Below are 23,484 nucleotides of genomic sequence, written 5' to 3'. Positions count from 1 at the left end.
TTTCTTTTTGATGCTTAATGGCCTTTGTATTTGGTGACTCCCTCTTAGACTCTTTTTAGCAAGATCAAAACTAAGTGACCCTCCCCAGAGAAGAATCTTTGTGTGCTGTAGGAAGTATTCCTCTGTGAATGTCCCTGCAGGAGATCCTAATCACCTAGTTGGTTGTGCACAGGTTTTGTTGTAAGAAGAAAGGCTCTATTTCATGGAGTCTGTGGAGCCATATAAATCGACTCTATTCAAAGTATTTGCATATGATCAATGTTAAATATTTGTCAAATCCTGATCACGCCTGATATTATTGCTTTTAAAACACTATGCTTTTTAGAACAATTTTAGTTCTATATTTTAAAATAAAGATCACATGTCCTCTTGAATATCATACCACAGCCTTTGTATGAGCCCTAGGTGTTATGTGACACAAAAATGTGCAATTAAAGTTGGTTAAAATTGCGGTGGGGGAGGAGACTCAAAACAAAGAATTGCTCAGATTAGAACCTGTTTCTTTTTATAGATAATCTTACCTTATTTTATGTTTGTTCTTGTAGTTCTGTATGCTATAATTTTCATTTCCAAAGCGTTGTATGAAAAATAATGTAATACAAGTTTTTAAATATTTCATTATACCACAGTACAATTTATCGTGTTCTGCTATAATGGGTATTACAATACCCTTTTCTCATTTTACTTTAATTTACAGGATTTTCCATTTGCTTTTATTTTCACCGTTTTAGTCCTTTCATCATCAGAGACAAGTGTCCCTTTTATTATAAGGGTTTGACTCCCAAACACAGTAGCTATTTAGGTAAAAATGTACTCTTTCAAAGGGAACAGCTTAACAACTATTATTAGGATAATATACTGTATGTTGTGCATATGAGTCCACTTAAAACTTACTATATTATTTTAGAAGAATTTTGTCTGTTTGATTTCATCCTGAGTATTGATTTAAGTATTTAAAGTTTTTTGTATTTTATTGTTTTATATTTTTTTAGCCTGTGATTGTGATTCAAGAGCTATACAGACACCCCAGTGTGATCGATCCACTGGACACTGCGTTTGTAATGAGGGCGTAGAGGGAGCCCGATGTGACAAATGTGCTCGTGGTTATTCTGGGGTTTTCCCAAATTGCGCACCTTGTCATAAGTGTTTTGCCCTATGGGATGTGATCATCACAGAGCTGTCCAACAGCACAAACAGACTCCTCAACCGCACCAATGCCTTGAAAATCACTGGAGTTATTGGACCATACCAGAAAAATATTGACAAAGTTCAGGAGACGCTAGAGGAAATCAGAAGTATCATCTCCCAGAATCCTGCTGCTCAGCCACTTAAAAACATTGATCATCTCTTTGAAGAGGCGGAGTAAGTCGCAAAATGGCTGTAACTCGCATTGGTTTCAAAACGTATTGGTGTAGAATACATAATAAATATATATATAATATATACATTATTGTTTGTGTCACGGCAGCAAAAAGTTTAAAAGTTTGGTAACCACAGCCCTATTCAAATACATTTTGTAGTAATAATTTATAAAACTCAATGCTTAATGGACTGTGCAGGGTAATAGTACAGACTTAATTTTCTAATGGAGGAAAAATATGGTTTGAAACATTATTTGTTCTTCAGCATAACAGTGATTTTTTTTTTTTTTTTTTTTTTAAGGGGTTAAATGTCATAATTTAACATGTCATTTTTAATATAAAACTCACATTACTAATAACCCCTAGTGCCTATGGGGCTTGCATGATTGTGTCATAACCGTGTGCCAATATCTGATTATTATGGTTTACAGGAAACTTAAAACTGAGGTCTGGGACAAAGTTACTGAAGTGGAGCAGAAACTGGCAGAAATCAACCTCAGTGGCTCAGACAAAGTGGCAGCTTTGCAGGAAGAGGCAAATCGTGTCAGTAAAGCACTGAAAGAGCTTGGAGAACAACTAGAGTACATGAAGATTTCTAACGTGCGAGGTATTTTATTTTTTAATAATATGGTAACATTTATAGTGAAATAAAAGTTTTTCAGATATTGGATCTTAAAATTATAGCTTTTCACTGTAATAAATATGAAGGAATAAGGGTTAACTCCCTTAAATATACAGTAATAGTGATAAGAACAGCACATTTTGCAAACAGCTTAAATATATACAAGGGAGATGTTTAAAACTACACTGTATAGATGGATTAAGGTATATATTACTTGACTTTGTATGTGATACGCCATGACAAAAAGTCTGCCACTGAATTGAAATGTCTGTACATAGTGAAAGGGAAATGCCACCTTTGGACAACCCTGCTAGCAGTGTTCCCTCATCCCAAGCCTTTGCTGTAGTGCTTTCAATGTGGCTGGGCAGGAGATTAAACACCCCCAGCTGTGTATGACTTGCTATATGCAGCAACTGATTGTACAGGATCCATGAACAGTCAAGTCTGCTGTTGCTTAAAGTGGAGACCTCTTCCTCACTGCTTGAGTTGCTAGGATCAGCAAGGATCTATGCGGTGTTAAAATATAAATAAATAAAAACAACGTGCAACTTCCCAGTCAAAAGTGAACCAAGCACTAGCACTCACATCTGTGACCTGTCAGTGCTAATGAGGGGGGATGGACAACTTGTGGTGTCCTCGAAAAAGCAACCAACAAGAGGCTATGGGCTTGTCCCACTAGGGAACAGAGTGGTGCCCCCATCATAGTGGGACTTAGCCCCAACCTGCTCAGCACTGATTGCAGTTTGATGCATGTTTAAGCTGTCTTGGAGGCCTTATGTCAGGAATGGTTCATCTGTGGTAAAGGGGTGGCTAAGGTAGTTAGGTGATGCTAACGATGATAACACAGTCGATGTATCATATGAGCTATTCTGAAACTGAATCAGTCTTGTGAATGATTTATTTTGTATTTTCAAAATGTTTCATAGTGATTGGAGCAGAGTTTGTAATGGTAAGAGGCACCTAGATTCCTTCTGTGTGGCAGACCATTAGATAGTGTTTTGCCAGTAACAAAAAAAATGCACATCAATGGATCCAGGAGAAGTTGAAATGTATAAACTGTTGTCACTGTCTGGAGTATGATTATGGGAATGTAAGACTCACATGTGTACCATGCTGTGTTTGAAGGAGCTATGGACAGCATCAATAAATATTTCCAGATGTCTCTGGAGGCAGAAGAGAAGGTCAACGCCTCCGCTGTTAACCCAGACAGCATTCTTGAACACTCAGCTGCTACACGACGGGAAGTAGAAGACCACATAGATGAAAAATACTTGGCTTTCAAGGAAGGACAAGAGGAGCAGTCACGTGTTTTAGATGAGCTTGCTGGTGAGGTCCAGAATTTGGATCTTTCATCTCTGTCTCAAAAGGTATGCAAGATGACTAGAGCTTTTTGATGAAATTGTTTGTTTACGTTCTAAACAGAATATTTTATAGACAATCCAGAGGCATCTGTATAAAGTGCTAACAAAAAATACTGCATCCATTTATATGTTCAACTCTATTTAAAAGAATACAGTGTGTGTGTGTGTGTGTGTGTGTGTTGTATTTTAAAGAGTGGCATAAGTTGGTTGCAGTGGCCACAAAAGAATAGATTGTGACTTCAAATTGCTCTGTCTGCTATGAGCTTCTCTATCATTGGAATCACTCCTTAGCATGGTCAGTGGTTTATGGGATCTCCAGCTCGGACTGAGCGACTAGGCCCAGGGGCCTATGGCTATGCCACTGGATGTCATGACTTATAATTGATGAGTTCTGATGTCATTACTTCAGTGTTAGGATACATTGTGTAATATAAAGAATAACACAGCCCATTTGTAAGTTCTTGCAAATATAAGAAGTCGAGTTTGTTTTCTGTGACTTGTATAAAAGGACTTGGACTGTGGTCTTCTGCTTTTACATGGTCCTGGAACTCCATGGTGGGCTCTAAGATCCTGAATCTTGCTGCCAGTCGTTGTTGAATGAAGTCTTTTTTTCTCCCATCTAATAGATGACCTTCTGTACTGCACACATTAGGCTACCTAGGCTATAGTCCCATGGTCCAAATCTTAAGCAGTCTTAGGGGTATATTTACTAAACTGAGGGTTTGAAAAAGTGGAGATGTTGCCTATAGCAACCAATCAGATTCTAGCTGTCATTTTGTAGATTGCACTAAATAAATGAAAGCTAGAATCTGGTTGCCATAGGCAACATCTCCACTTTTTCAAACCCGCAGTTTAGTAAATCTAGCCCTTAGTGTTGTTGGTTTTTTTTTTTCCTCTGTCTCTGAAAAAGTTATGAAAACTGTCCAAAATATCTTTATTTTTACCCAAAAGAATGTTGAAATGTCCTAAGAAAATAACATGATAGTTTCATGATTGAAATCCTTGGGACTGTGTTTTTCTATTCTTTTTTTTTTTCCATTGTAAAGGGAAAAGCATACTTGTAATCTTGCAATTGCAAATTAATTAGTCTAGTTGAAATGTAAATTATAACAAAGTATAACTATAAGCAATAGAAAGCACAAATATACTGCAAGAAAATGCTTGCAATGTGTATGTATGTAAGTAGATCACTTGAGGATTCTACTACAAAAGTAGTACAAAATTGTAGGAATACGTTCAGGTAGGTGTTTTTAATATACTTCTATAATTGTTGCCACATTAGAGATATTTGTGAACTACTTATAACTGTATAGGTAACAAAAAAAGATAGTGTGTGTTACTGTAGATAAAGGAGCATCTATAAATATCAATAGAAATGACTCCCAAAAGTTTGGTGCCAGCTGTGATTGGTCCAGCCCTATATGATCATTTTACAATTTACATAGCGCTGGGAAATTTCTAAGAGGTATACAGTGACTACAGACTGTAATACTAGTCTTGTATATCAGTCTCTGGCTGGCATGCCTAGTGCTGCTTAGATTACCCCAAGCCACGGACAAATACATGGGTAAAAGTTAAATACACATGAGAGAATATTTCTCCAGTTGGACAGTCCGACAGTCACACACTTTTTTTTAATTTATCTTTTGGTACGTGTGTTACTACCATTCAAATCTGTTGTTGTCTTATTATCTGAAGTGATCTCACATTTGTCAGTTAGCAGTTAGTGCAAACACGTTTTTATCATCCTTGTTTTTCTTTTACATGTCAGTGGTGCAGAGGGTCCAAGAACACTAGAGTTTAACATGATTAAGCCGGCTTATATTTACGTGTTTAATTATTTTCTTTAGACTTGTGGAACACAGATAGGTGCCTCATGTGAAGACTCACAGTGTGGAGGGCCTGGTTGCTTGACTGAAGATGGCAAGAGGAAATGTGGAGGGGATGGTTGTGATGGTTTGGTGACTGTGGCAAATACAGCATGGAAAAAGGCTATGGATTTTGACAAAGATATTCTGAGTGCAATGTCTGAAGTGGAGGAACTCTCAAAATTGGTAAGTGTTATAGCTAAATAGACCATTGGATAATATTTTGATTCTATAGGGCCTGATTTAGGTATGATCAAAAATCCAACTTCTGGCATATAAAATATGTTTTTTGATTTTCTGTACTTGCGCAGTAAAATAAAGTGGGATTTTGAGTTTCTTGCTCTAAGGGCGCCCTACGCAGGGCCGGATTAACCATAGGGCTAACTGGACTACAGTCCAGGGGCCTATGGCATCCAGGGGGCCCTTGAAAGTGCTCAGCAGCAGTATTAAACGGTCGGGGCGGGGGCGCGATCAGTGCTGCTGAGCACTTTCCCTGCGGTCCTTCTCCGGCGCACTGTGGTCTCCTTACTGAGGAGATCTCGTGAGTCTCACTCTCACGAGATCTCCTCAGTAAAGAGAGTACAGCGCGCCGGAGAAGGAGGTAAGGGGGGGGGGGGGGGGGGGCGCGGGCAGCTCCGATCACGGGGGGGGGAGCCCTCACGTGGGAATGGAGGCCCCCTCAGCCCAGGGGCCTCCATTCCCTTAATCCGGCCCTGGCCCTACGTCTGGAGAATATATAAACAAAAATGTGTAGTCTTCTACCCACACCCTAAAATAAGTATCCAGCACCAGTGATAAATCCTAGGCTGCTTATCACTAAAGAAGGGAGACAAGCATGTGGGGTCCTCCTGCAAAGGTGGCAACCAACACCAGGCTGGGCTGGTCACCCTATAACCGGGAGACCTGGAGCACAGTCTCCCTGTCATAATGTGAAACCAGCCCCATTCCAGTCAGCACAGGGCAGAAATCGGACGTGCAAACTAGTCCTGTGCTGAATAGCACTTATTCTGGTACACCATGACTGAATGGGCATGCTGACCCTTATAGAACCACAAGTGCTGGCATCCCTATGGCTACCAGATTATGCTGGTGCTTAGGGAACTCTAAGTATCCAAGTTCTACAACTGCCAGCAGACTGAGGCTCGATGCAAAATATAACTATTCAAAACAGTATCTTTGGTAGTGGTTCAATTGTGACCTTAATGACTTCTTCTTAATAGGTTGCTGAGTCAAAGTTGAGAGCAGAAGAAGCAAAACAGAATGCCCAAAGTGTTCTAAACAAAGCAAACGCAACAAGAGAAAAAGTTGACAAAAGCAATGAAGATCTAAGAAATCTCATCAAACAAATCAGGGATTTTTTAATGCGTATGTATATCACGACTTTGCATAATATCAATCCACATATATGCTACTTCTGCTTTACCAAATATCTCTCTTCGTGTTTGAAGTGTAAATATTTCAACATGTAAATGAACAAAGCACAAGTACTTAGTTTATTTGCTGATTTTAACAGATTGGAGAAATAAAACAGGGAATTACATAATATTTTTGATGTGTATTTGCTATTTCCTACTTGGGGGTTAAATGCATAACAAGTTAAATATGTCAGCACTGTTCTAGGAATACCAGAGCAGATTGGGGCCCATTATAAGTGTTTTTCTATTGTTATTTACATAGAGGATGGAGCTGACCTGGATAGTATTGAAGCAGTTGCCAGTGAGGTTCTGAAAATGGAGATGCCCACCACACCTGAGCAGTTACATGCTCTAACCGAGGATATACGTGAGCGCGTGGAAAGTCTGTCTGATGTGGAAACAATCCTTGAACAAAGTGCTGGAGATATAGCCAGGGCAGAGTCTCTTTTAGATGAAGCTAAACAATCCAGGTAATTATGTTTACACAGTTTGTAAGTATTAGTTTTCTGTGAAATGCTTAATGACTTAACTCAGAGGGACCCTGATGAGTCACCAGAGACTCCCAGTAAGCCTCTAATATTTTCAGCACTAACTGATCAAATGCTCATTAGTAAATTACTTTTGGAAACATTCATCACTTGCAGGGGCGGATCTAGAAAAATGCTGTACCCGGGGCGATTTAGGGGGGGGGATTTAGGCCCCGCCCCTTTCTAACATCTTAGGCTGCCGACGGCTGCACACTATGTGCAGGTCCGTCCAGCCGTGACAGTGTGCTGCCCGGCTGCTCTGATTGTGTTTTAAACACAATCAGAGCAGCACACTGTCTCTGCCTGTCACGGCTGGACGGACCTGCACATACTGTGCAGCCGTCGGCAGCAAGTGTCTGTTAGGGGGGGCGATCGCCCCCCCGCCCCCCTGGATCCGCCACTGATCACTTGATGACATCACAGGAATTCCTGGTTACAAATGTGCTTAAGCATTTAATACACCCCATGAATTTTGAGCACTGTGTGTATAGTAATAGTGGGGAGAAGAACCAGTCTACATTGTTCGTGGTTTTACCAGAGCAGTCTCCATCTGTCATTGGCAGCGGGGGTCCAAGCTTGGTGATCACCGCAACACATGACTGCCACTTTCTGATACAGCTTATAAATGTATATATAGAGAAATTAGAGTTTTAAGGAAGACATATCCTAAGAAATATTTACATATGGAATACAAAAATTATGTGGAAATAACAAAAATATTGACTAAAATTTGCATTTTGGCATTTGAAAAACCAAACCTGTCCATCACACAAATAGATATGTAGATTAAAGAGAGATGCTCATATATAAAGGCTTTGCAACACTATGTTATAGTATTCTGTTTCAACTCCGAAAGTGTATTTGAAAGGCCATTTAGTGCACCACAGATCTTTGTACAGATGAGTTGTTGCTGTCCTTCCAGCACAGTCTCATACCTTTCAATATTCTCCAGGTAAGTTTGCCTGGAAAATATAAACATTATGGGTCTGCATCTCCGTATTGGCATATCATTTATAACCACCAAACCCTTCAACATCATTACGCTAGTTAGTGTTAAAAACTTGTCATGGATGGGCTTGCCCTTTAAATCTTCAATAAAAGTGTAGTTGTGACTTTATAGGCTTATGTTTTTTGCAATATCCTTAAGAGGTAACATGGGAGGTATTAAACGCAATTTTTTCTGAAGAAAGTCTTCCCCAGAATGTCTAGATACAAGAGAACAGTAAATTCTTTCAGAATGTTGGTGATTGTTTTGGTGTGAAAATGACTCCTATATTGCATCATCCTATAGGGGTACACCAAGCACTGGTAGAGGTTTACTTATATGCACCAGTGATGAAAGCCTCATATGCTCTTAGACGTTAAAGATCAATAAACCATGCTCTGTGTGTGACACATACAGGGCTACCATAGTGTAACAAGTCCTGTATTTGGGTGTGTATGAAACCATCATTTATGATAATATCCATGAAATGTCTGAATTTTAGCACTGCTCAGCATCTATTACCCACAATCCATCTAATTTCTAATGGTAAATGATCTTCTCAAAGAATATTACAATGTCTTTCAATATTGTTTTTCTATTTTCTGGTATTATCCTAAATATTATAAGGAATTGCTATTTTAAGGAACAGTAAAAGAAAGTTCAGCAGCTCCTAAATGTAAATGCTTACTTGATATATTTTATCAGGGTCTGCGTGTGATATTAGGTGTCTTATTTTAAACAGTACATTGTAGTTTAATACATTTATAATTGTCTTCTAGAGGGTAAAATAATGGTGGGATGTTTAACAAGGGGAAAGAATTGCTTAGTCTGTGGTCACTCAGAATAAACACTTTCAAAATGTTTATTTGCTGTCTGATTACAGGAAGACTGCATCAGATATTAAGTCCACAGCCGATAGGGTAATGGAAGCGTTGAAGGAAGCAGGCAGAGCGCAAAGTGCTGCTGGAGAAGCCATTAAGCAAGCAGATGACAACATTAAAGGAACAAATAACCTACTCACTTCCGTAAGTTACCATATTCTCTTCTTACGAATCAACTTTGATTTTTTTTTTTTTGGTGAATAACTAAAACTCTACCAATACATTATAGTGCTTGAGAAATTACATCTGAGCTTGCTAGGTTTATTAATCCCATCTTTTAGTAAGGACCACTAGTGTGTGAACACAATGTGTTCTTTAGGAGTTATATTTGTATTTGTACTGCATACTACCTAGTTATTATACAATGACCCACACATAAATGAATATTTCTGTTTGCTAAGAATTGATTTCCCAACCCAAAACCATGGAACCCATGTGATCTGATGTTTGCTCAGGCAATAAATACCACTACATACTGCCAAATAAGGCAAAACAATTCTAGGAATCTGTAACCATATTTTAAAGATTTGGGCCATCAGGAATGTGAATTATGGGTAAACAAGCATTGTGACTTTCTGATGGAAGAACAGGGATTGTCCTGGAACACTTATTAAGTATGGAAGTGATGGCACTGTGCCTTCTGTAAATCAGATTATGGGACAGAAGAGGCACATAGTAAGTTCTACAGCTTAATGATGCCCATGAACGAGCTGGAAAATGACACATTTGTATGTTAAGCAGTATCTCTTTTCAGTGCTTTAAAAGACAAGATTTATTGAATGTCAGAGCGTTAGTTTAATATGACTATTGTTTATAATCTATAGATTGAATCAGAAGCAATGGCTTCAGAAGAAACATTAAATAATGCTACCCAACGTATAGCACAACTGGAAAGAAATCTCAGTGATCTAATGAAGAAGTCAGCTGCCAACTCAGAGACCTTGCATTCAGTGGAAAAATCTGTTACAGATGTGAAAGCAGATGCTGATGGAGTTAAGAAGGTTTGTTTATGTGCTTGCTGTAGTCTATGACATTTAGTCATTTTAAGACCTTGTCATGATATTGATAGAATATTTCTCTAATATTGCAGGTTTTGGACAATGAACTTAACAACAAATATAAAAAAGTTGAAGACTTGATATCCAAAAAAGCTGAAGATTCTACAACAGCCAGAAAGAAAGCAGAACAACTTCAGAAAGAAGCTAAAGTCTTGTTAACAAAAGCAAACAAGAAATTAGGATTGCTCAAAGGTATATTTTTGTAACGTGATAAGTTTACAATTTTAGTTTATATTATTATTATTTATAAGGCGCCACAAGGTTTCCGCAGCGCCGAACACAGTACAAACAATGGACAGTACAGGGAATAACAGTACAGAACAATAAACGAGTAATACCAAGACTTCAGATGCTCCAGGAAAAGCAAAAATATTGAGGTTGGAGCAGAAGAGAAGGTAGAGAGACAGGAGGGAGAAGGGCCCTGCTCGTTAGAGCTTACATCCTAAAGGGAGGGCAACAGACAATCGGCACAGAGGGAGTCAGAGGAGGGGAGCAAGCGCACCCTTTTCAAAGGAGGATCCAGGAGATGAGAGCGAGCATGGAAAGAGGGTTAAGTGGAGGGCTGGTAAGCTTTGAGGAAGAGATGAGTTTTGAGTGCCCGTTTGAAGGAGCATAAGTTAGGGGATAGATGGATGGAGCGAGGGAGGTCATTCCAGTGCAAGGGGGGAGCTCGGGAGAAGTCTTGAATTCTGGAGTGGGATGAGGTTATTAGAGTGGAGGAGAGGCGACGGTCATTGGCCGAGCGCAGGGACCGGGCGGGAGTGTGGATGGAGAGGAGATTGGAGATATAGGGGGGGGCAGTAGACTGGGAGAGGGCCTTGTAGGTGAGGGTAAGAAGTTTGAAAAGAATTCGATAGGGGAAGGGGAGCCAGTGAAGGGCAAGGCAGAGAGGGGAGGCAGAAGAGGAGCGGCGAGAAAGGAAGATAAGCCTCGCCACCACATTGAGTATAGAACGAAGGGGGGCAAGGCGAGAGCGGGGGAGGCCGGTGAGGAGAAGATTGCAGTAGTCCAGCCGGGAAATGATGAGCGCGTGGATAATAGGTTTGGTTGCTTCATTAGATAGGAAGGGCCGGATGCGGGCAATGTTACAAAGTTGAAAGCGACAGGAATGCGCAAGAAATTGAATGTGGGGGGTAAAAGAGAGGGAGGAGTTGAGGGTGATGCCCAGGCAGCGTAGTTGGGGGACGGAGGAAATGGTGGAGTTGTTAATAGTGATGGAGAGATCCAGATGAGATAAGGACTTAGTCGGAGGGAAAACAATAAGTTCTCTCGCTTTCTCAAAATTAACATTGAAAAAACAGGACATCCAAGAGGAGATGGCAGAGAGGCAGTCAGATACACGAGAGAGGAGGGAAGGGGAAAGATCAGAAGAAGAGATGTAAATTTGAATATCATCGGCGTATGGGTGATACTAAAGGCCGAATTAGGTATGAGAGCACCAAGGGAGGAAGTGTAGAGTGAGAAGGGTAGAGGGCCAAGAACAGAGCCCTGGGGGACTCCTACAGGGAGGGCAGCGGCAGGGGGGAAGGGGGGGGGGGAGGGGAGGGGAGAGAGAGAGAGGATGAACCGGACATAGATACAGAGAAAGAGCGGTTGGCGAGATAGGAGGTAAACCATGTAAGGACAGAGCCAGAGAGACCGAGAGAGTGAAGTGTCTGCAAGAGGAGGGGGTGGTCCACGGTGTCAAAGGCTGCGGATAGGTCCAGGAGGATGAGCAGGGAGAAGTGACCCCTGGATTTAGCAGAGAGGAGATCATTAGTTACATTGGTCAGGGCAGTTTCAGTAGAGTGGAGGGGGCGGAAGCCAGATTGGAGAGAGTCAAGGAGGGAATTGTCAGAGAGGTGACAGGTGAGGCGGTTGCAAACAATTCGCTCGAGAAGTTGAGGCACAGGGGAGAAGAGAAATGGGGTGGTAGTTGGCGAGTGTGGTGGGATCGAGATTAGATTTTTTTTAGAATAGGAGAGATGAGGGCATGTTTGAAGGAGGAGAGGACGGTACCAGTGGAGAGAGACAGGTTTAAGAGGTGAGCTAAGTAAGCGCAGACAGTGGGGGAGAAGGAGCGAAGAAGGTGAGAGGGGATAGGATCCAGGTGACAGGTAGACGGGGGAGAAGAAAGAGTGAGGGAGTGGACTTCATCGCCCGTAGTAGGGCGGAAGGAGTCCTAGGGTGGGATAAGGGGAGAGGGAGGAGCAAAGAGGGGCAGGAGAGGAAGGGGAGGAGGATATATCGAGTCGGATGGTCTCAATTTTGGAGGAGAAAAATGAGGCAAAATCTGTAGCAGAGAGGGAGAGTGGGATAGGGGGAGAGGTGAGGAGAGAGGTGAACGGGGCAAAGAGGAGGCGGGGATTAGAGGACTGAGAAGAAATGAGGGACTTAAAGAAAGATTGTTTAGAGAGGGAGAGGGCGGAGCAGTAGGATAAGAGGATAAACTTGAAGTGGAGGAAGTCAGCCAGGGAGCGAGATTTCCTCCAAAGGTGTTCAGCAGCCCGAGTGCACTTCTGGAGGAAGCGGGTGAAATTAGAGTGCCAGGGTTGGGTAATTAAGCGGCGGCGGTGGACAGAAGTGGCAGGGGCAACAGCGTCCAAGCCAGTGGTAAGAGAGTGGTTGTAAAGAGAGGTGGCATTATCAGGGCAGACCAAGGAGGGAAGAGGGGATAGTAGAGTTTCAAGAGAGGAGGAAAAGGAAGTAGGGTCAACAGCAGCAAGATTACGCCTAGTGAGGGTAGTTTTAGGAAGGGGGGAAGCAGGGGAGGAGGACAGATTGAAGGAGAGTAGATGGTGGTCAGAGAGTGGGAAGGGAGAGTTGGAGAAGTCAGAGAGATCACATAGATGAGAGAAGACAAGGTCAAGGGAGTGACCAAGGCAGTGGGTTTGGGAAGAGGTCCACTGCGTGAGCCCAAGGGAGGAAAAGAGGGCGAGAAGTTTAATGGAGGCAGGGTCAGAGGGGAGGTCGATGGGGATGTTTAAAGTCTCCAAGTATGATGGAGTGGAGGTCAGAAGAGAGGTAGTGGGGAAGCCAAGCAGCAAAGTTGTCGAGAAAGAGGGAAGTGGGGCCAGGGGGGCGGTAGAAGACTGAGACACGGAGGTGAATGGGGGAGAAGAGGCGGATAGAATGGACTTCAAAGGAGGAGAAAGAGAGGGAAGGTTCAGAGGGAATGACCCGAAAGGAGGAGACCCACTCCCCCACCTGGACGGTCATCCGCTCTGGTGGAGTGGGTGAATGAAAGGCCACCATGGGAGAGAGTGGCGGGGAAAGCAGTGTCAGCTGAGGAGAGCCAGGTTTCGGTGATAGCAAGGAGGTTAAAAGAGTTGGAGATGAAGAGGTCATGGATGGCCGGCAGTTTGTTGTGGATAGATCTAGTGTTCCAGAGGGCACAGGAGAAAGGGAGGGACTGAAGAGGAGTGATGTGGAGGAGATTGGCAGGGTTGATGGAGTGAGGGGGAGCATTAAGGTAGGGACGGGGAGGGAGGCTAGGTGAGAGGATGGGAATAGGACAGGAGCGCGGAGGCATGGTGAGAGACTGGAGACAGTGGGTGGTGGAGGGGGAGAGAAAAAAAGTAGAAGAAGCAGGAGGGGAGGAGAGGCAGTGGTGAGGACAACAATAGACAAGCGGTCGTGCAGCAGGCTGGTAATACAATGGATAAAAGTAACAGTAATAAAATGAATAACAGTAATAAAATAAGGAGAAAAAGTTGCAGGCAAAAACAATTACAGTTAGGTATCGCTAAAGAAAAAAGGACATGGTGAAATACTAGGCAAAAACAATAGGAAGCCCAGAGAAAACAAAAAGACAATACTAAAGACACAATACCAGGCAGAGACGACAGGGCACACTAGGTGCAGGTGTTGATTGATCACTAGTAGTCCAGAACAGGAGAGTCCAAAGCAGGAGAGTCCACAGGAGCCGGTGCCCTCAGGGTGCAGAGCAGGAACACAGGTGAGTCCATGGGAAAAGTTCCAGAGGGTACCGGGAGGGGTGCATTTTGAGTCCAGGGAGAGTCCTGGGTAGCAGGCACAGGGGTAAAATATGGTCCAGAGGAGTGAGGGTGGCAGGGAGGATGGGTGAGAATATCCAGAGGGGAGCAGCAAATGAGGGACTCTAGCCAGTGGGGGAGGTGGGTCGGGTGGTGGTGAGGTGGCAGAGAGGAAGCCGTGAAAGGGACCAGGTAAATACTGGGGTGGAGAGAGGAATGGGGCAGATGGAGCCCACAATAGATAGGCTAGGAGAGGAGGCAGAGGGGGATCACTTGTCATCCGCTATCACTGGGCATCCAAGGGGACAGGCAGCGGCAGCAGGGAGAGACACATGGCTCTCGCAGCAGGGAGAATGAAAAATGTTCTCATTTTAAGCTCCTGTCATGGTTTTCATACGTGTCAACATTTGTAAAAGCACAATCTCACGAAAAAAGTTCTGCCCATGATCCACCCAAATTTCAGAACTAGCAAATCACATTTCTCATGAAGCCGCACCCATTCTGAGTCTGAGACTTGGGGCAGAACTGTTGGAGGTATGCCATTTATATTTGGCTAGCTTGATTAGATAGGATATACCAGGGTTTCCCAAACCCAGTCATCAGGGCTCCCTAACAGTGCAGGTTTTCTGGATCACATGTGGATCTGTTACAATGTGTCAGTCAGTAATGAATACACCTGTGCTCCAGCAAGGCGATATGGAAAACCTGCACTGTTAGGGAGCCCTGAGGACTGGGTTTGGGAAACCCTGGTATATACAATAAACACATTCCAAATGGATGCATACCCTTAAAGAGCACATGGCTTTCTCACAATGCAAAAAGCTATTATCTGGGCTGAATAAATATTTGCGAGAAAGCAGAGTAAATCTACTAAGGGTTATCATGACATGTTCATAAGGCACTGATTCCTAGCAAACCTACATACATTGCATTCTCATGACTATTAGTACAGCCTACATGATGGTCACCTTGTGAAAGGTCATTTACAAACTGCTCTACAGTTTTGTCATTTTGTAAATTTTTTTTTTTTTTTTGTGTGTGGGGCTTCACACACTTACTTTGCGCAAGTACACCAGGTTGTCCAGAGAAGAGCATGGGTCTGTGGGCCCATATGGCGACGTTTGATGGGGTAAAGTTTGAGCCAGCTGCAGGATCAAGGCCGTCTTCTTGCAAAGTGTGAACAATGTGTATGAATGCACCTACTTTTGCAGTAAACTATCACATCACAGTCAAATATACTACTAGTTTAGGACCACACACTTTTTTCATATTATCTGTTCCATTGTTCACCTAACATACTCCTGTTTAGAAAACAATTACACGCACTATAGAAATGTGTGTCTACTTTAAATCTGTCTTTTTTTTTTTTTTTTTCCCCCCCATAGATTTAGAAAAAACATATGAAGACAACCAAAGAATATTAGAAGAAAAAGCAAAACAGCTGGTGGCCCTGGAAGAAACAGTCCAGACAATCCTGAAAGCCATCAGCGAGAAAGCGGCAGTATACAGCACATGCTTGTAGACTAAAATTATGACAGGAAAATTAGGACCAACATTTTGTATAATTTATTGGATTTTTAAATGAACCCCAAATTAAGACCTTTTTTATTGTCTGTTTTTATATAAAAAAAAATGAATACCAGTAACAATAAATAACTACTGAAACAAACAGTGTTTTTAAGGCTTCAGTTCTCTATATTCCATAACAATCTACTCTGCTGCTTATGGAAGGCAATAATATTAACCCTTTATTTTGTAAGCACTGAAATCATACAGCACCACCTAGTGATCAATACTGGAACTTCTGAAACAGACTACACACTTAGAAGTGCTCTCAAGCAACATCTATCAAGGAAAGGATAACAATTTAGAAGTTATTACATAAAAGCAATGTGAAATCCATGTTGCTTGAGAGCAACATTGCAAAATAAAGGGTTATGTAGCCTTCACTAAGTTTAGTACCTACATTTGTAATCCCTGTTAACATGCTGCATTAGTTTAGATAACCATACCTAGCACATGCTGATGTTCTATGCTTTAGAGTTAATACTTTATGGACACTAATTGTTGAAACTGAGATCCCAATGTACCAGTTTCCTACACACAGTGGAAGCAGCTATTTTCTGCCTATCCACTCACTAAGAATTGGATACATCACTGAAGCACGTAGTGACTCAAGAGCCTTGTGCTGCATCAATGGACTGTCAAGAATATGATTTCAGCTGGCAAAACAGCTGCCTCCACTGTTGCTATACTGTAGGTGTACTTCAGTAGTTTAATTTAGCCAGTTTTACATATATGAAGGATGTTCTCTGCTGATGTATACTTTTATATAACCTTCAAGGAATGACCTGGATTGTTTCATGTACTTGTCATTTTCAGTTTGGAGCAGAATATTGTGATCCTCGAAACGCATGTTACCTGGGTTAATATACCTAATTTACACAAATAGGTTTGACACTTATATAGACAGCAAACCTGTGTTCATATTCACACACCCCTCTTGATTATTATAAATAAAGCACAACGATGACAACTATAAGAATGGTTTATTCACTTTTTTTTGTTAGAAAAGTCAAATTATTAATGTTGCATGTTATGTTTAAACAGATGGGAAACTGAAATGTCCTATCCAATTACAGCAAAGTATGTTAAGGATCAAAGACATGAAATTGTATAACTCATGTGTTGTATTTGTACAAAGTGCATAATAACTAATCTACATTATGTCCCATATTTAAAAACATACTACTTTAGGAACACAATAGAGGGGGAGGCAACACTAAAATTATGTAATGAAATAAAGTTTAAAACCAAGGGGTAGAAGTACAAAAATTGTTTGTTTTTTTTGGAGCTATATGCAAACTGCCTCACATCAGATGCAGTTCTTCAGACCCAAATCGCAGGATTTACTATACAAATCAGATGCAATTAGATTTTTCAGCTTCCAGTAATGGTTTGTAAACCCCCAATCCACATGCTAAAACCTGATGACATCTAGTTTGACCCCGTACGTTAGTACTCAGCCTCAAGCCCAGTGTTCTAAGAATGGGGCTATGATTAGTTGATTACCTTGGTGCTTGGAGGGACCCAGTGCTCCTCAGCATTGAGTAGCACTCAGTCTCTCTAGATGCTGGGACCTGATCGTTTTCTCAGGCCCCATATCATACGACCTAGCCCTGATATGGAGTAGCACTGGGTTGTTGAAAACTGAAGGTTTTTTCCCACATTTATTATTTTTATTTACTTGTTTGGACAGTCAAGATGGCTATCACACCTGTATGAAGCGTGTGTGTATTTATTGCCACTTTAAATAAAATAGCCATGAGACCCAGATTAACTAACTCCTGCCTGGTCGTTATGCCCCTGAAAACCTCACATGCACACACTGCTTCTATTCCTATATTCATTGGTTCTGCTGAACTATGAGGTGAGGGGGGATGTGTGACAGACTCTCTGGTAAGGTGTGTCCTAGACAATACAGTGAGCCCAGGGGCTAGAAATAAGGAAACCACTTGCAGCTAGTAATCTGCTGATTGTATATATAGCAGCTTACTGTATTATTTGCTGGTACTGTCTTTTTTCCCCCCCAGATCTCAATTTATATCATGTTATGGATACACTAGCAGTTGTCACCCTGCAAATGTTCTATCGAGCTGGCCTCAAGACCTTGACATTTTCCAATAATGCAGCGCTCCTAAACAACAATTTGAGGTTGGCAGAATCCGGAATGCATTTTTCTCATTATGCATTTTGACCTCATTTTCTGGTAACTAATTTTACTTGCTAGGACTTTCCCATCATCATCACCATTTATTTATATAGCGCCACTGATTCTGCAGCGCTGTACAGTAAACTCATTCACATCAGTCCCTGCCCCATTGGAGCTTACAGTCTAAATTCCCTAACATACACAGAGAGAGAGAGTGAGTACGGTCAATTTTAATAGCAGCCAATTAACCTACCAGTATGTTTTTGGAGTGTGGGAGGAAACCGGAGCACCCGGAGGAAACCCACGCAAACACGGGGAGAACATACAAACTCCACACAGATAAGGTCATAGTTGGGAATTGAACTCATGACCCCAGTACTGTGAGGCAGAAGTGCTAACTACTAAGCCACTGTGCTACCCCATGAATTACTGTTAGTGGCACAGCTACAACTACAGAACTGCACCTCTCCTGCATAGAAGCATTACAGCAGACTGCCATTACACTTACTGCACACTTGTTACAAACACACTTTATTCCTGTATATGCAACAGATCTGAGACCTAATCATTGACACTATAGGTGGAAAATGTTAACAGCTCTAACCTTTAAAGATTGAACTATATGCTACAAAGAAAGTTTTTAAGGGAAATAAAGAGAAAAATGAAATTTCAAATCAATGGTTTCTCATTTATAAAGGTCATAATGGAAAAAAAAAAAGCCACAACATTAAGTGGAGATATAGTGCTCGCTGTTAGGTTTATGTAGTAAATCCATGTTGTACCTGTTGAGATGAATGACCCAAAAAATACATTAAAAAAATAACAGAAATGTAAGCGTTTATACAGGAATTAGGTGGTGTAATAGGAATATTTTAGTGGCAAAGAGCATATATTTCTCTAATAAGGTGCAATATGCTGCCCCTCAGTAGTCACTAGATTATGACTAGCTAGTCTACTGTATTTCATCATTTGTTCACCAGAGTTATTCAATTCAGGCAATATAGACAGTTTGTATTTTAGTGCAGTATTTGGCTACATAATGTACTGTCAGAAAAAAACAAAACCGACAAAAGGTCTTGTCATTATATGCGAATTGTTTGGTAAACGAATCCTGCACCCATATATTGCTGCTGTACAAGAGTACAGTAAAACAAAGATCAACATAGAGGCAGTACTGCAGCAGCCAGCTATCATTATGTGCTCCTTACAAAGTGATACAGGATTTCTAAGTGACACACTTGAGAACTTAGTATGTGGGGGCTATTGAATGGTGACTGCTCCCAAAAACGAAGAGGAATGCAAAGCAGCAGATATCCATGATATCTGCTGCGATGCCCCCTTAATAAATTTGCGGAGGACACAGTGGGACCTTAATGACCCGTTAAAAGCACTACCGTGCTTTATTAAATATGCCCCTAAGTCACAATGTAGTGTAACATAAATAGTTATTGCCCAATTAAATGATGCCAACTTAAGATAGTATTAAAACCGGCATAACACTAGTAATAATAATCCTCTTAAAAGGTGGAAAAAGTAGATTACAATGTCCGCAAATGACAGCCGTAGAGTCTATATCAGAATCTGATTTGCAGTATTGAGCAGTAGCAGGCTGTATTAATCTAAAGCGGAGACAGCAAGAATCGCTGGGATTATATGAAATACCCTACCTAGTAAAAAACTGGGGAGCGATTCTTGTTGGAATTGGAGGCATGGAGGATAGGTGAAACAAAACGCCAAAGCGCGTTTCGCTCCGTGGCTTTTTCAAGGCGAACGAACCCAAAGAAATGACAGCTCTTAAATACTCGTTCAGGTAGGTGTGGTTTGAACTTAAGGGACCAATCAGAAGTGTACCACCATATTAGGTATATGTATTACCCTTCCGTTCCATGTGTTTGATTGACATTAAGATTAACCTGTCACGGACAATGTTGATGAGATACAGGTTAATCTATTGGTTGGCGTGGAATGTAATGGTATAGTGATTGGTCTTCCTGTTTAACCTCCGAGATATTATAAAGACCATTAATTAACATTAATCATTAAATTGGAGGAGCTAATCGGTCAGAATTGAAAGTGAAAACTGCTTTACTGATTTATTAAACTGTGTCTGTATGTTTGGAAGGCACAGTAGCTCATCGCAATTGTTTCTCCGTAACTGGAACGTGTATTTTTATTCCCCCTGTAAGTTCTGATGATGGGCTGAATAGCTTTGCGCTAACAATACAATAAAGACAATAAAACACATGCGAAATACAGTGACCCAAGAATTGATCCAAACATCGATCTTGGTTGTAAACACCACGACCACTTCAATAGCTGTACAGGAAACACCATTAGAATCAGACCATATGCGATCAGCTGGTGAATGGCTCACTCGCAACCTCTATAAATACCAACAAATAAAGATGAAATATTTCTTCCACATAAAAAGCACTTCTATAGGGCTTTGAAAATGTAATAATCAGCCCAGTGCTCAAAGAAGACTTGCTGATTTGCAGTGTCCTGTTATAAGTACCCCCCCCCCCCTTTTTCCCCCCACATACTATGTACTACAGTGTTGGGTGCACCCCCCGATCAAAGTTTCTCTTTGTTCGGGTTCAATAAGAATAATATCTTATTAGTGTTCTTGTCATTTTGCCTAGTGCGGTTCTCCACCCCCATGTTTTTACACTTGAGAACTTGGCTAGGGCATTGAGCACAATTTTGTTTATGCACACGCAGAAAGTATTTGTCATTGGAAGCCACCAATATACCAGATGTCCATTAGAAGAGGTTTAAAAAGCTATCCCATGACAAATTATTTGGGTAAATTAAGCCTAATTCTGTCACTGCTTTAACTGCAAACACTATAGATAAGCTAGGAACCTGCCCTATAGCGGGGTACTGTGAAGTGGTGGGGAAGCTTGACTAGCCTCTGGCTAGAATGTAAGTCAACCTAATCTTTTTAATTTCAGATATATGTAGTGTACTATATTCAATATTGTGTTAATAAAGCATAGATGTTTTTATATAGACAACACCTATAAACAAAAGACGGTGTTTGTCAATAAATCAAGGGCATGAGCAGCAATGATAGTTACAGCCCTGTTCAAATTCCCCTATATGGTGAATTTCTTGTAAAGATTGTTCAGTCCCATTCACTAGAGTGATCGGCCCTTCTAAAATCAGCCCAGGGAAAATATACCTATAAAGAGCACTATTTTTCTAGCATCAGATTGTATTACTGCTTTTTATTGTAACAATAGCTGCAATATTCTCATCGTTTACATAAGAGAATCAGGACTGCTCTAGCTTACAACACTGAAGGATAATGCAGGAGCCAGAATGTGAAATGACTGCTGTAGGATTTGTTCAAACAAACCCATTCAGAGATTTTTCAACCAGAATGCAGCATGTGAAAAGTGACTGAATGTACGTAAAATAATGACAAAAGTGCAGTAACATAGTTAAAGTGAAGTAACAAAAATAGTTTAAAAACCCCCCAAAACAGCACACCAATAATTCACTAACCAAACAAGAGACAAAAATCACAAAACAATGTTTAGAAGTCTAAATATTTGGGCTTTAGATAATTTATAAATGGCACAGCTACTCCACAATGCTTTCTCTCCAAAACATTTATAAAGGACAAGGCTTCCAAAATAGAATGTCCAACAAGGATGTTCAGTGTCAGCCTGCATTTACATTGTTTAAGTGTATTCTACATTGGTTCATGTACATTCCCGATTCCAAACATCATCTTACATAGTTGGATTTAATAGAGTCCACTGGATTCAGTAACAAACATTGTCAGACTTACAGCTGACTGCTGCTGATCCTGATAAGAAACCTATGTACATACAATGCTCTTTTCTCTTGGCTTAAAAATTAATGGCTTTGCCAAATGATGCTGCCAAGTTTGCTTCCCTGAAGGCCTCTGATACAGTCTGCAGGGAAGAAAGAAAATACGTGATTGACATGAGCAGCTGCACACACAGCATAAGACCATATAAGTTGTACGAAGAGCACGTCGCACTTACAGGATGGGCGTGACACACTCTGGCTACATCTTCACAGGAAGCTCCGTATTCCATGGCAAGAGCCGCTTCATTAATCATCTCCCCAGCACCCTGGAAGCAGAGAGAAGGACTAGCAACAGCCATCTTCAAATAACTGAACTCATGAGATATAATAGTTGGAAGCATAATTTTGATAATCATTTCATGAAGTCCATAACAGAAAAGCACAAATGCAACCATATAGATTATGTAAACAAATGCCTGTGTAATGGGATTAGGTTAACAGTGCTGTGGAGATTAAAATATAATCGTTTTCCTGCTACCATACAACAGAACATGGAATTTACAACCATTATTAATAGATTGTGTTATAAGCAATAGAAACTTACTGATCCAAGGATGTGAGCTCCCAGTATTCTGTCTGTTGACTTATGACCCAGAATTTTCACCAAACCGTCTGTGTCCGCATTTGTCTTAGCGCGGCTGTTGGCAGCGAATGGAAACTTCCCAACTTTGTACTCTACGCCCTGAAAAAAATACAAAAAATCTCATGTGATTTAAGAACTTTTCAACTAGTTGAGAAGAAAACCTGTTCAGTATGTGCCAAATAAATACAGAAAACACAACTTGTATCGTTAGCAAATGCTATTTTAGTTATATGTTCCAAAAAAACATAAATAAATACCTATTCAATGATTTTCTGATATTTGAATAAAATGTATTCTTTCTATAGCTGATGTGTTTCTTTTCACCTCTGCAGTCTCCAAGTAATAAACCCATTTTGGCACCTAGAGCATTCCATTATCCAGTGCTCAACACCCTGGCAGTTTAAATAATCACATCTCTCAATCTATGTTCTAAGGAACAGTTACGGGCACTGGCAAGTTGGCAGAACTGCAGGGATGTGTTCGATCCCAGCAGTTCCAGAGTACTTTGTTGGGGGGGGGGGGGAAGGGGGGTAATCCATTAAATAAAAAAATTACTATTGTAAAGGAAAGCAATACCCCCTCTAACAATATCAAAAGATCATGTGATCGCGTACATCTTCAGAGCCTTTTAAGATCCTTACAATATTACATTACGGGAACACTACTAGCCCATATTAAAGGCACCAGTAATATTCTGTAATTCCATACCAATGGAAATAATACAGATAGTGGCACAAATACAAACTGATTTGGTACAAATACAATGGTACTAACGGTAATAAAATATACCTTCTCTACATGTTTACCCACTGGCATATAAAGTGGGCAAGATAAACATTATCAAGGTTTGGGTAAATAATTGCTAATAATTATTCTGACGGTATTCCTGAGCACCTTTATTTAGCTCTGCTTCAGGATCTGTAAAAAAAAAAAAAGAAAAAAAAAAAGAAGGAGGGGCTAAAACCAAAACACCAGAACTGGAACGCACAGGAACACAGTCCTTTTGGCCCCATAGTTTTCAATGTATAAAGATCATTTTAATGCCCTCCCGGCATATGTCATAACTCTTTCAGGTCCACTTTTGTTTCATCTGAATTCCACTTTATATGTCTACAAATTAAGCAATGCCTAAGACTAGGGTGGCCGTAATTCCAACCACAACACATTTGCCTGCTATAGAGATCTTCATTCAGTATAAATATTACAAGTATTGCATATGGGAGGTTCATTCATGCATGTGAAGGGTCATTGCGCCTTCTGTTCTTAGTGGACCATGTGTACTCATGGTCCAAAT

General features: G+C 40.9%; 2 protein-coding genes across 2 annotated transcripts in view; one reads left to right on the top strand and one right to left on the bottom strand.

Moving 5' to 3' along the window:
* Positions 1-16,597, top strand: part of LAMB1 (laminin subunit beta 1) — a 49,253-nt gene extending 32,656 nt beyond the window's left edge. Inside the window, exons 25-34 of the mRNA XM_075208820.1 lie at positions 993-1,362; positions 1,793-1,968; positions 3,109-3,350; positions 5,195-5,398; positions 6,433-6,577; positions 6,890-7,097; positions 9,023-9,164; positions 9,845-10,021; positions 10,111-10,270; positions 15,438-16,597. Coding sequence (XP_075064921.1) covers positions 993-1,362; positions 1,793-1,968; positions 3,109-3,350; positions 5,195-5,398; positions 6,433-6,577; positions 6,890-7,097; positions 9,023-9,164; positions 9,845-10,021; positions 10,111-10,270; positions 15,438-15,574 — 1,961 coding nt within the window. The 3' untranslated portion in view covers positions 15,575-16,597. The remainder of the gene's footprint in view (positions 1-992; positions 1,363-1,792; positions 1,969-3,108; positions 3,351-5,194; positions 5,399-6,432; positions 6,578-6,889; positions 7,098-9,022; positions 9,165-9,844; positions 10,022-10,110; positions 10,271-15,437) is intronic.
* A 4,707-nt stretch (positions 16,598-21,304) lies between these two features.
* The window catches only part of DLD (dihydrolipoamide dehydrogenase), a 30,801-nt gene continuing 28,621 nt past the window's right edge, over positions 21,305-23,484 (bottom strand). Inside the window, exons 12-14 of the mRNA XM_075208823.1 lie at positions 22,152-22,289; positions 21,784-21,873; positions 21,305-21,690 (exon numbers count right to left, since the gene is read on the bottom strand). Coding sequence (XP_075064924.1) covers positions 21,625-21,690; positions 21,784-21,873; positions 22,152-22,289 — 294 coding nt within the window. The 3' untranslated portion in view covers positions 21,305-21,624. The remainder of the gene's footprint in view (positions 21,691-21,783; positions 21,874-22,151; positions 22,290-23,484) is intronic.

The sequence above is a fragment of the Mixophyes fleayi genome, chromosome 4 (genome assembly GCF_038048845.1).
Source record: "Mixophyes fleayi isolate aMixFle1 chromosome 4, aMixFle1.hap1, whole genome shotgun sequence".
Classification (NCBI taxonomy): domain Eukaryota; kingdom Metazoa; phylum Chordata; class Amphibia; order Anura; family Limnodynastidae; genus Mixophyes; species Mixophyes fleayi.
This window is presented reverse-complemented; position numbering and strand designations above follow the sequence as displayed.